The 12,752-nt window shown below is 40.2% G+C and overlaps 1 protein-coding gene across 1 annotated transcript in view; it reads right to left on the bottom strand.

The window, feature by feature from the left end:
- Positions 1–6,706: 6,706 nt before the first annotated feature.
- The window catches only part of LOC143294724 (low-density lipoprotein receptor-like), a 31,327-nt gene continuing 25,281 nt past the window's right edge, over positions 6,707–12,752 (bottom strand). Inside the window, exons 16-18 of the mRNA XM_076606161.1 lie at positions 12,415–12,689; positions 11,172–11,312; positions 6,707–8,333 (exon numbers count right to left, since the gene is read on the bottom strand). Of these exons, the coding sequence (XP_076462276.1) occupies positions 8,295–8,333; positions 11,172–11,312; positions 12,415–12,689 (455 nt within the window). The 3' untranslated portion in view covers positions 6,707–8,294. The remainder of the gene's footprint in view (positions 8,334–11,171; positions 11,313–12,414; positions 12,690–12,752) is intronic.

Raw genomic sequence — 12,752 nt, 5'->3', positions numbered from 1 at the left:
ATTTCTTTTGTGCCTCTTACTAACCCACGTCCTACCTCTTCCAGCGAGAGGGGAAAGAATTTTAATGTGCGTATATCATCTTCTGCGTGCATAAGGAGGGTTCAGGCATTAGCAGTTCTGCACATATGTTGACTTGGAAGATCAGAACATCTCAACACTTTACCTACCAGGCGCCGTTACTGAGATTTGAATCCTGAACCCTCAGTCGAACTGATGTCAACGTACCATTGCTTCATATTGATTCAGATTCAGAAAATCCCTTTTTCCCCCATATACATGACTATTAGCTAATGGATTGCATTCGGCATGATAAAAATGTGTTACACTATTGACAGGTGTGCTTTTTTTCATATATCAAAAAATTGTTCTATTGAAACGTTTTGTCTCATTCTTTATATTTTCATTGTGTATTGTATTGTACTGTATTGTATTTCCTTTTTTGACTACAGCACCACTCCCCCTTTTTTTTGTATTTTTTCCTGCATGCAGTTTTATTTGTTTTTCCTATCAAAGTGGATTTTTCTGCAGAATTTTGCCAGGAACAACCCTTTAGTTGCTGTGGGTTCTTTTACATGCACTAAGTACATGCTGCACATGGGACCTTGGTTTATCGTCTCATCCGAATGACTAGCATCCAGACCACCACTCGAGGTCTAGTGGAGGGGGAGAAAATATTGGCGACTGAGCCGTGATTCAAACCAGCACGCTCAGATTCTCTCGCTTCCTGGGTGGACGCGTTATCTCTAGGCCATCACTCCACTTTTCATCATGATCTTTTCACCAGTCATGGATGTGTATGCTTTACTCCTGAAGGCAGCAAAAAAGAAAAAGAAATTTAGGTGGCACTGCACTGTGTTTGGTTTTCACATACATTCCATAGTAAGGATTTCTTTTGTCGAAATATCACGCAAAGTCTAAAAGATATGCACATTCAGTCATGGCGAAAATCACTTGAAGACAGTACTAAATATCTGTTCTATAGGAGCATCAAACCCAACTTTTGTCAAGAAAAATATATCTCACAACTTCCAGATACTTACATATATGCTCTGATAAAGTGTCGTTCCAGTGACATAAACTGCAGATCGAAATAGGAAGAAAACAGAGACAACCGAATTTGCAAGGAATGTGATATGGGTACTGTTGGAGAGGAATTTCATTTTGTTTTAGAATGTCCCCAGAACACTGTAATTTGAAATAAATTGATACCACATAAATATAAATCACATATGTCAATGTTCGGTTTATGCAATTTAGTCAGTGCTGGGAAGAAAACACAACTTAATCTAAGTAAATTCATAAAACTTGGAAAGGTTGTTCACTTTTGTTACATCAAAAACATACTTGCCAGTATGTTTAAGTTTGACTTGTTTTGTTGCTAACTGATCATCATTAGCACATGTGTGTGTGTGCATGCGTGGGTGTGCGTTTTGCGTGTTTCGGAGACATCGTTGGACTGAAGTAGTGATTCAATGAGTATGTATTGTTATTGTATCCTCCACACCCCAAAAGGGGCAAAAGGATTAAATTTGTTTGAATCTTTGAGACACTCTCCCTCAAGAGAGCAACCTGATTTTCACTGAGAAATATGTTGTGATAAAGAGTTGTTGAAATAATACAGTGCCATTTGCAGTTATCAAAATCTGATACAATTTGGAGTTACCAAATCTAATACTATTGGAGTTATCAAAATCTGCCTGGTCCCTATCTCAGTTGGCTTGACTTTATTATTTTTCAAATCACGCGAGTTCCCTTTTCGCAGTTCCTTTTCTCTTTCACTCCCTGGTTTCAACTAGCAGGAGCTGACAGCTGATGAGAATCACTCAAAAGACTGCAGGGTTTTCATTTATTTCTTTTCTAGTAGACATGTCTTACAATGAAAGAGAGTGAAAGAAAGGGTAACAGGAGAGAGAGAGAGAGAGAGCAGGACGGAAAGAGAGAGAGAAGGAGGAAGTGGGGAGAAAGCGAGAGAGAGAGAGAGAGAGAGAGAGAGAGTAAAAGAGACAGAGTGCGGGAGGGAAATAATTTGTTTTCAACACACCGATACTCACACACATCTTTCAATCCAAAGATGAAGATTTATTTGTGTTTTGTTCAGATATAGTACAGAACGGTGTCTAAATATTTTACAAAGCATATAATAATAACAGTACACAGGATGATAAAAGAAAACGGTTAACCACAAACACTTCAATGGTCAAAATGCAATCTCGTGAGGCAGAATAACATTATTATGGAGTCTTATCAACATGGTGAAAACCTTCTGAGCAAAAACCTCTGTAAGAGCAAAGTCCCACAAAGAGAAGCCACAAAATGGTGAAAATATGAGTGGTGTGGGTGTTTCAGTGGTTTAAACACACCACACACATGCATCACACACACATGTATGCACACACACACACATGCATACACACACACACACACACATGCATGCACTCACACACACACACACATATGCACTCTTGCATACAGGCTGGCTGAGACGGAAAGTTGTCTGTGGCAGTGGAACAACTAACTCATATTTCTCTTAAACATGTACAATGAAATTTAAGGCACAATGCATCATCCAAAATTTTGCTCTTTTCTTCCATTTTCATGTGGCTTTGGTTCATGGAACTTTGTACAGACGAGATTTTCTCTGAGCGGGTAACTGCTCAGATAGGGAGGAAACTAAGTGAGCAGCAAGCCAACAAAAATGGCTCTTGAATACACTGCTTTAAATAGTGGAGTGGAGTGATGGCCTAGAGGTAACGTGTCCACCTAGGAAGTGAGAGAATCTGGTTCGAATCACGGCTCAGCCTCCGATATTTTCTCCCCTTCCACTAAACCCTGAGTGGTGGTCTGGATGCTAGTCATTCGGATGAGACAATAAATCAAGATCACATGTGCAGCATGCACTTAGCGCACATAAAAGAACCCACAGCAACAAAAGGGTTGTTCCTGGCAAAATTCTGTAGAAAAATCCACTTCGATAGGAAAAACAAATAAAACTGCACACAGGAAAAAATACAAAAATATGAGTGGCGCTGAAGTGTAGCGACATGCTCTCCCAGGGGAGAGCAGCCCGAATTTCACACAGAGAAATCTGTTGTGACAAAAAGAGAAATAATGCTAACTCATGCCCCATTTCATGAATTTCGTGCATGCTTCTCTGGTATGTAGATCACATGCACACTCAAAGGAATTTTGTCAATTTAAACAAGTCACAGATTAGGAAACATGGCTAAGATTTTTAGAGGATATGAAAATAAATTATAGAAAAAAGATAAGAAAGAAAACGTCCCTGAACATTGACCACCAACCCATATTTACACAATAAATTTGCTAAATTTGCAACAAAAAAAAGAAAAAAGAAAAAAAGAAAAAAAAAGTATCTATTATATATAACAACGCACTTGTTTTTGTAACGTTACATTCTCAGCTGTTCGAGCACACACACGCATATTTGAAATAAAAAGAACATTAAAGATTAACAAGAAACAAATCTGAATAACAAAAATAAACACACGCTCATATTGCATTCAAAACAATATTTTCAGTTTACATACACCTTTTCTTTAACCCCCCCCCCCAAAAAAAAACCCCACCCAATTTATATATATATAATATATATATATGAGCATTTCTATCCAAACCTTGATAAATAAAAAAGAATCAGGAAAAACAGGCGCCCAACAGAGAAGAACGGAGACAATGAGAATGCACAAAGTACTGCACAGAAATGAAGAGACTCAGTGTGTGGAATAATTCCAAGGAAAGTGAGGAAACCCCAAATCTTTCAGAGGTTCCAGTACGCAGGAACAAGCGAAAGGGGGAGGAACCTCTTGCATAAAACAGCAGATCTTGAAAAAAAAAACTACAACAACAAATTAAAACAGCAGGAACAACCCCCCCCCCCCCCCCCTTCATCCCCCGCCTCCCCCAAAAGAACGCACCTTCCAATTTTTCAGTGCTGAAAGAAATTCATACATAAACTAACCTGTGCTCTATTTCACTGCAAATAATCCTCAACAGCAGTAAGTGCCTATGCACAAAACAACCCCGGATCACCCATACACTGACAATCCCTATGTCTGACTGGCGCTCTGGGTAATCATGTAAAGCAGCACAAACTGAAAATGGCGAAAAAGGAGCTTTTGGAAACCCCTACATACATTCAAATTCAGGCTGTCACATCAAACCATCTTCAAATGTAACCAAGAGTACAACTGGATAAATTACAGAGTGGATAAATTATGGAGCAAGGAATGTGAATACATTAACACATTTCTAACTTTTGCAAAAACAAAACCAAAAAAAAGAAGAAGAAAAAAAATAACAATAAAAAACAACAAATCATTAACAAGTATACCAATGCTATCACTAAACAGAATCTATATAATAAACAGATTCCTTGTTGTAACATCAGTTATAGATATGTACACACTAAACAAGAGCACAAGAGTAGGCTGTCTTTTCTCAGATCTGTTCACAGTGGCACAATAAATACTGAATAAATGTATAACAAGCGTAAACAAATGTATAACTTTTCATGTACAGGAAAAATTCATAAATGAAGATCATGTTGCAGAATCTGCATCAGCTTATTATTTTCAAGCTTGTAATAAAAATAAAATTCATATCTCAAGACTGAACATACTAGTTCCAAGAAAACCTCTTGACAAGATGAACAACTGAACTTGAAAGCAATACACTGATGCCGAGTCCACCACCTGACCATGCTTCCTCCACTCTTTCAAACTGAAGACCATTGGGGATTCCCCCTGCACCCAGTATGTACATCCATATGTACACCCCATACTTTTTTTCTTTCTATGAATGAACTATCCCTGCATATTGCTCTTCCACGAGAATCCGCTCCAACGAGTTAATAACCTGGAAACGAAGAGCACCTGTTCACAAACATGAGTGTTACAGGGATTCCAGAACAAGGCTCTGACTTTCCGCTTACCCACCTCTTCCACTGCTCCTCTTACTACATTATTCCCTTCTTCCACTGCCTCTCTCACTGCACTCTCCCCTTCCACTGCACCCTTCCACTGCACCCTCCCCTTCCACTGCCTCTCTCACTGCACCCTTCCCTTCCACTGCCTCTCTCACTGCACCCTTCCCTTCCACTGCACCCTTCCCTTCCACTGCCTCTCTCATGGCACCCTTCCCTTCCACTGCACCCTCCCCCTCCACACCCACTGCACCCTTCCACTGCCTCTCTCACTGCACCCTTCCCTTCCACTGCACCCTCCCCTTCCAGACCCACTGCACCCTTCCCCTTCCACTAACCAGTGGACTCTGAACTGGTCTACTCACATTTCCCCAACTTACGCCATCATATTTACATCATCAGTCATTCTCACTACGTCACAAGTGGAAGCCATGGTGGTCTACCCAACTTCGTCATACTTATACTATCAATCAAACTACATCACTAGTGGAATCTTAAGTGGCCTTCCCACCTTCCCCTAATTTACCCCATTACATCTACACTATCACATGTTCAGATGCTAATCCTTTAGAGAAACAAAAACTCTTCACATCTTCAACAAAGTTTATCCTAACCATGAATAGTTACTGAACACTAAGCCTAGAGAAGAAAGAAAATCTCAAATTACTCCAGAGCTATATGTTAGAAATTTTTTTTTTCTTTTTAAAGCAGTTTTCCATTGCTTGATAGGTAGTCTATAAATTCTGCAGAAGATTCAATTTTTGAACAGAAACAAAAAAATCACCCCACACATACAAAAACCACACGCAAAAAAGCTGATGCTGCATTACAATATATCGTTTTCCCCATGGAAAAGCAGGCGGAATGTCACACACACAAAAAAAAAGATCCCATCGTGAGCTCGGAATCGAATCCAGACGTCGCTTTTTGAACAAGCCCGTCTCTTGGCTGCATGTTGTCATACTCACTGCCACGTTTCCCAGTTCTTGTTCATGGTACTGGTATGTACAACGGCCAGCCAACAATACCCAACAGTTCTCAGTCTGCCATTACCTAGTCAGCAGTATTTACATTATTTACAGTCCGGTGTGAGATGGAAGAATAATTTTTCTGGTATGTACAGGGTAATTTTTTTCTTATATATATGTATTATAAGGAAAGAAAATATTTGCTTTGCCATTTACACGCTAACTCACACGCAAACAGACACGCTCCCATCACCGTCCAGCCACCTAACAATCGTAGACGCTCATCAGCCCTTATTTTTCTACTCGTTTCACCACAATACATCTATAACATCTGACACTACTGGATGCACCAAACACACATCTATTCCATCTCACACCATTGCATCCACCAAAAAAAAAATCATGACCACACATACACACACACGCCGTTACCCACCATGTGAATATCTCCATGGTTACAGGGCACACATCCTCACACTGCATCACTGCTCTGCATTGAGCAAGCATACGGTCCCCCCCCCACCCCCCCACCTCCCCCGATCTTTTTCTCCTTTTGTGAGCTTCCAATCCTCTTTCATCTTTACCCACAATCCTCTAAAACTTGCCCTGTCTGTCTCCCTCATCACAGACATTGCGTTCCTCTCCTCATCGCTATACACACACAGCTGTTTGTTGGTTTCTGTCATCTACCTTCAATTTCTCAACAAACTTGTCTACTGGCACTGCAACTGAGCAAAGGTACAACAAGGTTAATTTTCTTCTTTTTTTCCTTCTGAAACAGATACTTTTTTCCCCCCCCCCAACACTGTATCTATTATGCCATCAAAGCCATAATATCAATCTGGTGAGGAGTCTTCTCTTGATCAATTTCAGTTTCAGCCCAGTGCCGCACTGAACTAAGTGCTTGGCTTTGCGATGTGATTCTGTATATGAAAAGAAAAAGGTATTTTAAACTGTTCGTGTGTGCCCATTTCATTCAAATTATTAAACTGTATTTTGGCGAAACATGTTTTTGTTAAAGCAGCATCTGATTCCTTCACGAGGTTTTTTCCCCAACACAGTATATATTCATTATTCTAATACCAACAGTCATCTTAATTTCATATGCCTTTCTAAAAGGAAACAGATCATATGAAACCTGCAAAGAGGCTTTTATATTTTTCTATGCATGTTATTACTAAGTTGTCTTTAATCTGATTTGATCTTCTAACACTGTGCATTAAAAAAAAAAAAAAAAAATTGTGGAGATGAAAATGGGACAGCCTCAAGCACGAAGCGACACTCGGCAGCATTGGCAAATCTCTCCTCCACTTTGCTGGAAAAATGGCACCACATATGGCAAAGCATCAAACGCATGTAGATCAACACCACAACCAACTTTCTTACTAAATTCAACATTTGCCCAGACTGCTGTTTTACTCTAAACGTTTCCATGCAAAAATTAAACTTCTTAAAAAAAAATTAAAAAAAAAAAAAAAAAGTATTTGGATGTTTAATAATCTTAACAAAGATTTTACACATTCAAGTGCTAATTTTCATAAGAAAACTATGATTTCCAAAAAATAAAACAAAAGATGTCCACTGTCCACCTATTTCTGACCCACTTTTATACATACATCAAACTGAAAGACCACCGGTGTTTACTTCACGGTTTGGCATTACTGGTAAAGCCGAAGATAAAGGTTACATGTTTCATCGGAAAGAAAAAAAATCTTCCATCCATTCTGCATGAGAGAGAAGGGAGAGAGAGAGAGAGAGAGCGAGAGAGACAGAGAAGAGAGAAACAGAGACACAAGGAGAGAGACAGACAAATGGAGGAATTCTTGAATTTCCACCTCTGCAATGCCGAACATGTTGTTGTTGTCAGCACAAAACCAGTACCTTTCCTTAAACCCACCTGAACTAATGATCTGTACTGATCAGTAAACCCAGGCTCCTATGGACAAAAAAACCCCCAAGAGCCTGCAGAGATGCAAAGCTTGTCAGAGCACTACCATCACACAATGCCAGCAACTTGTTTCATCCATTTATGGGATGCGTAAACCATCCTGCTTGTTCATCGTACACTGACAACAAACAACAAAATAAGTACCCCTCCCATATTTCTTTTATACCCCTCAAAACTCCATTTTTTCCCCCCAAACCAAAGTGCATGTACATTGTTGGAACAATAATGCAGATGTTATTTTCCTCATTTTTTTTAGGCACTGGTGTTGATCTGTTGCAAATTTTCTTACATCCCTTCCCCCCCCCTCCCCCCCTTTCCCCCCAAATACATAAATGTTGGCAACAGTTGTAAACGAATCTCACTCTCTGGGGAAGAGAAGAGAAAAGTATTGTCCCTTTCCAAACAGCATCTTTGCACGTCAGCTGTCTCCAGACCTTCAAGCCAGTTCACCGTCCGTGTTCAGAGGTTGCATGCTCTGGAACCATGACAAGACAAAAGACATAAGTCAGTGCTTATGTTCAATGGTATCAGAATACATCACTCAGTGATTATGTTCAATGGTATCAGAATACATCACTCAGTGCTTATGTTCAATGGTAACAGAATACATCACTCAGTGCTTATGTTCAATGGTATCAGAATACATCACTCAGTGATGATGTTCAATGGTAACAGAATACATCACTCAGTGATGATGTTCAATGGTATCAGAATACATCGCTCAGTGATGATGTTCAATGGTATCAGAATACATCGCTCAGTGATGATGTTCAATGGTAACAGAATACATCACTCAGTGATGATGTTCAATGGTAACAGAATACATCGCTCAGTGATGATGTTCAATGGTATCAGAATACATCACTCAGCGATAATGTTCAATGGTATCAGAATACATTGCTCAGTGATAATGTTCAATGGTAACAAAATACATCACTCAGTGATGATGTTCAATGGTAACAGAATACATCGCTCAGTGATGATGTTCAATGGTAACAGAATACATCACTCAGTGATGATGTTCAATGGTATCAGAATACATCGCTCAGTGATGATGTTCAATGGTATCAGAATACATCACTCAGTGATGATGTTCAATGGTAACAGAATACATCACTCAGTGATGATGTTCAATGGTAACAGAATACATCGCTCAGTGTTGATGTTCAATGGTAACAGAATACATCACTCAGTGATGATGTTCAATGGTATCAGAATACATCGCTCAGTGATGATGTTCAATGGTAACAGAATACATCACTCAGTGATGATGTTCAATGGTATCAGAATACATCACTCAGTGATTATGTTCAATGGTAACAGAATACATCACTCAGTGATGATGTTCAATGGTAACAGAATACATCACTCAGTGATGATGTTCAATGGTAACAGAATACATCGCTCAGTGATGATGTTCAGTGGTAACAGTATACATTGCTCAATGATCATGTTCAATGGTATCAGAATACATCACTCAATGATTATGTTCAATGGTATCAGAATACATCGCTCAGTGATGATGTTCAACGGTATCAGAATACATCGCTCAGTGATGATGTTCAATGGTATCAGAATACATTGCTCAGTGATAATGTTCAATGGTATCAGAATACATCGCTCAGTGATGATGTTCAATGGTATCAGAATATATCACTAAATTGTAATGTTGAAAAGTAATGCTCATTGACGACATTGTTATACTAAGAATGGTGATAAACATAACGTATGTTACATGATGTGCATTACCATATCCTTCTTATCAAAGGAATATATCAAGTACGTCGTGTGATGATTCATGAAGTCATGGAAGTAACCATACGGTATGGCATTTCCTTTTTTTTTTTTTTTAAATCCGCTTCATCTCTCATGAAGATACTCAGTAAAGTGTCAACATCAATTCTACGCCCGCTCTAACAATAGTGCCTGTCCCTCGTTTCAACACTGCACACTTCTTACTTGTTTACAAAACCTGTGTCACATTTTCTCACCAACACCTAACACAAAGTCAATTCAAATAAAAAGAAGACGCCACTCTGCTGGCGCTCTGAATGAACAGGAGGAGGAATGGAGGAATAGAAATAAAGAGGAGGAGACAGGATAGCACTACTGAGGACCAGGTGGAGTGATGGCCCAGAGGTAACGCGTCCGCCTAGGAAGCGAGAGAATCTGAGCGCGCTGGTTCGAATCACGGTTCAGCCGCCGATATTTTCTCCCCCTCCACTAGACCTTGAGTGGTGGTCTGGACGCTAGTCATTCGGATGAGACGATAAACCGAGGTCCCATGTGCAGCATGCACTTAGCTCACGTAAAAGAACCCATGGCAAAAAAAGTGTTGTCCCTGGCAAAATTCTGTAGAAAAATCCACTTCAGTAGGAAAAACAAATAAAACTGCATGCAGGACAAAAATACCCCCAAAAAAAGGGTGGTGCTGTAGTATAGCGACGCGCTCTCCCTGGGGAGAGCAGCCCGAATTTCACACAGAGAAATCTGTTGTGATAAAAAAAGAAATACAAATACAAGCATGAGCAGAAAGAGAAGGGGAGGGTGAAAAGGAGGAGGAAGACGGGGAGAAAGCATCAATACATGAAAGGAGGACACTGAGAATTAATACACCCCCCCCCCACACACACACACACGCACAAACACACTACTCTGAGAAATGTTCATTGTTTCACTGTAATTTCCAGGAAAAACAAAGATTTCTTTTTTTTCTCGTTTCACACATTTTAAAATTCATATGTACCTGGAGACCGAGCCCGTGAAAAGAAAAGTATTCTTGTAACTAATGAAAAGGTTCACCACTGAGCTTTGTGTAGCATTCAAGCCTGTGCTCCCCCTTCCCCTCTCCCAAACCCCACCTCCACTTTAAAAAAATTTTTTTTTTTTGTCCTCTGGAAATTTACCTCCAAAAATGTTTGGATCAGAAAACTTGTGACAGCTTCCATATCTTTAGAAAGGTGATATGCTAGATCTTGCGGTAATATGTGACAGCTTGCCAGCTCTCAAGGCAATATTACAGCTTGCCAGCTCTCAAGGCAATGTTACAGGTTGCCAGATCTTAAGGTGTTATGTTACAGCTTGCCAGATCTTAAGGTGACATATGTAACAGCTTGCCAGATCTTAAGGTGACATATGTAACAGCTTGCCAGGTCTTAAGGTGACATGTAACAGCTTGCCAGGTCTTAAGGTGACATATGTAACAGCTTGCCAGGTATCAAAGTGACACACTATGACTTGCCAGATCCTTTCCCCTAGGTGACATGAGCATGTGAACACAGCAGTCAATCTCGCACCACAGGAGAAGACTTACAGAAGGCAAATGCTGTCTGGATCCAGTTTTGTCCATGTAGACTTTTTCATCCTCGGTGGTGGTCTTGCGGTACACAGGGTTGTCAAAGTTCATGCTCTTGATGTTCCTGTTGCGGTATCGGCGGAACACCAAAATTCCCACCTGCACAAACAACGCTGCATTTTAAACCATGTCCCTTTTTATGAAAACAATTACATGATTTTAAAAGTTTTTTGGGTTTTTTTTCCACACAAAATCTGTCAGGGTTGAAACCCTCTGCTTGTGTGATCCCCACTTGTGTTTGAACAGTGTAAGGCAGAAGATAATTTTGTGCCTTGGCGTGATTCATTTGACTCATTTCACTGAAAGTAAAGAAAACATTTTCAAGACTCCTACCCTCCCATCAAAAAAAAAAAAAAAAAAAAAAGCAGCATCAACTGAACAAACCTAGGAACGGCTGTACATGTCAATCTGGACAAATTCTGTGTGTGGAAATGCCACTGAAATTGTTTTTGTCTTTATTCATCCGACTGGAAAATACCTGTGTATCCAGAGACATCTCACTAAATACCACTGAAACTGTTGACAATTTTTATTTCGATTGGAACGCCACTGAAACGGTTTATGTCTTTATTAATCCAATTGGAAATTACTTGTAGATCTGAAGACTAGTCACTAGATGCCACTGAAACTGTTTATGTCTTTATTAATCTGCTTGGAAATTGCCTGCACATCTGAAGATTTGTGACTATATGCCACTGAAACTGTTTAAATCTTTATCAGTCCAACTGGAAGTTACCTGTGTATCTGAAGACTAGCCACTATATGCCGAAGAAACTGTTTACATTTTTATTAATCTGATTGGAAATTACCCATGCATCTGAAGATTTGTGACTATATGCCACTGAAATTGTTTAAATCTTTATCCGTCCAACTGGAAGTTACCTGTGCGTCCAACGACTCATCACTCACACCACACAGTCTCTCAGCCAACAGTCTGATCCAACGCAACGCCAAACGTTCAATCAAAAGAAGAAGCAGCAGCAGGGTCACCCCCTATCTCCTTTCAACCCTTTCTCTCTCCCCCTTAAAAAAAAAGAACCACGAAAAACAAAAAACAAGAAAACAATGTTCACCATGACATAACCTTCACCATGACATGACGTTCACCACGACATGACGTTCACCATGACATAACCTTCACCACGACACGACGTTCACCACGACATGACGTTCACCATGACATGACGTTCACCATACTCACAGCGATCACAAGGAGACCGATGAGGAGGACAACGGCGATGACGATGATGGCCACATGACCCAAACCCTCGTCAGCCTCTTTGTTGACCGGCAGACTTTCCGTACTGGTGACGCTGGTGGGGGAGGCTGGGGTGGTGGTGGTGGTGGTGGTAGTGGTAGTCTTGGTGGTGGTGACGACAGGCTTTTTGGTCAAGGAGTTCGGGTGAGGGGTTTGGGTTCCGGGGGCAGAGGTCGTGACCTTGGGGGTGACAGGGGCTGGCGCAGCGGTGTGTTTCTCTGAAACAGCAAAAAAAAAAGAAAAAAAAAGAACAGAATATAAATATTCATAGTGAGTTCTGC

Source organism: Babylonia areolata, chromosome 20 (assembly GCF_041734735.1).
Source record: "Babylonia areolata isolate BAREFJ2019XMU chromosome 20, ASM4173473v1, whole genome shotgun sequence".
Classification (NCBI taxonomy): domain Eukaryota; kingdom Metazoa; phylum Mollusca; class Gastropoda; order Neogastropoda; family Buccinidae; genus Babylonia; species Babylonia areolata.
The sequence above is the reverse complement of the archived record's forward strand: the minus strand, read 5'-3'. Positions and strand labels throughout refer to the sequence as shown.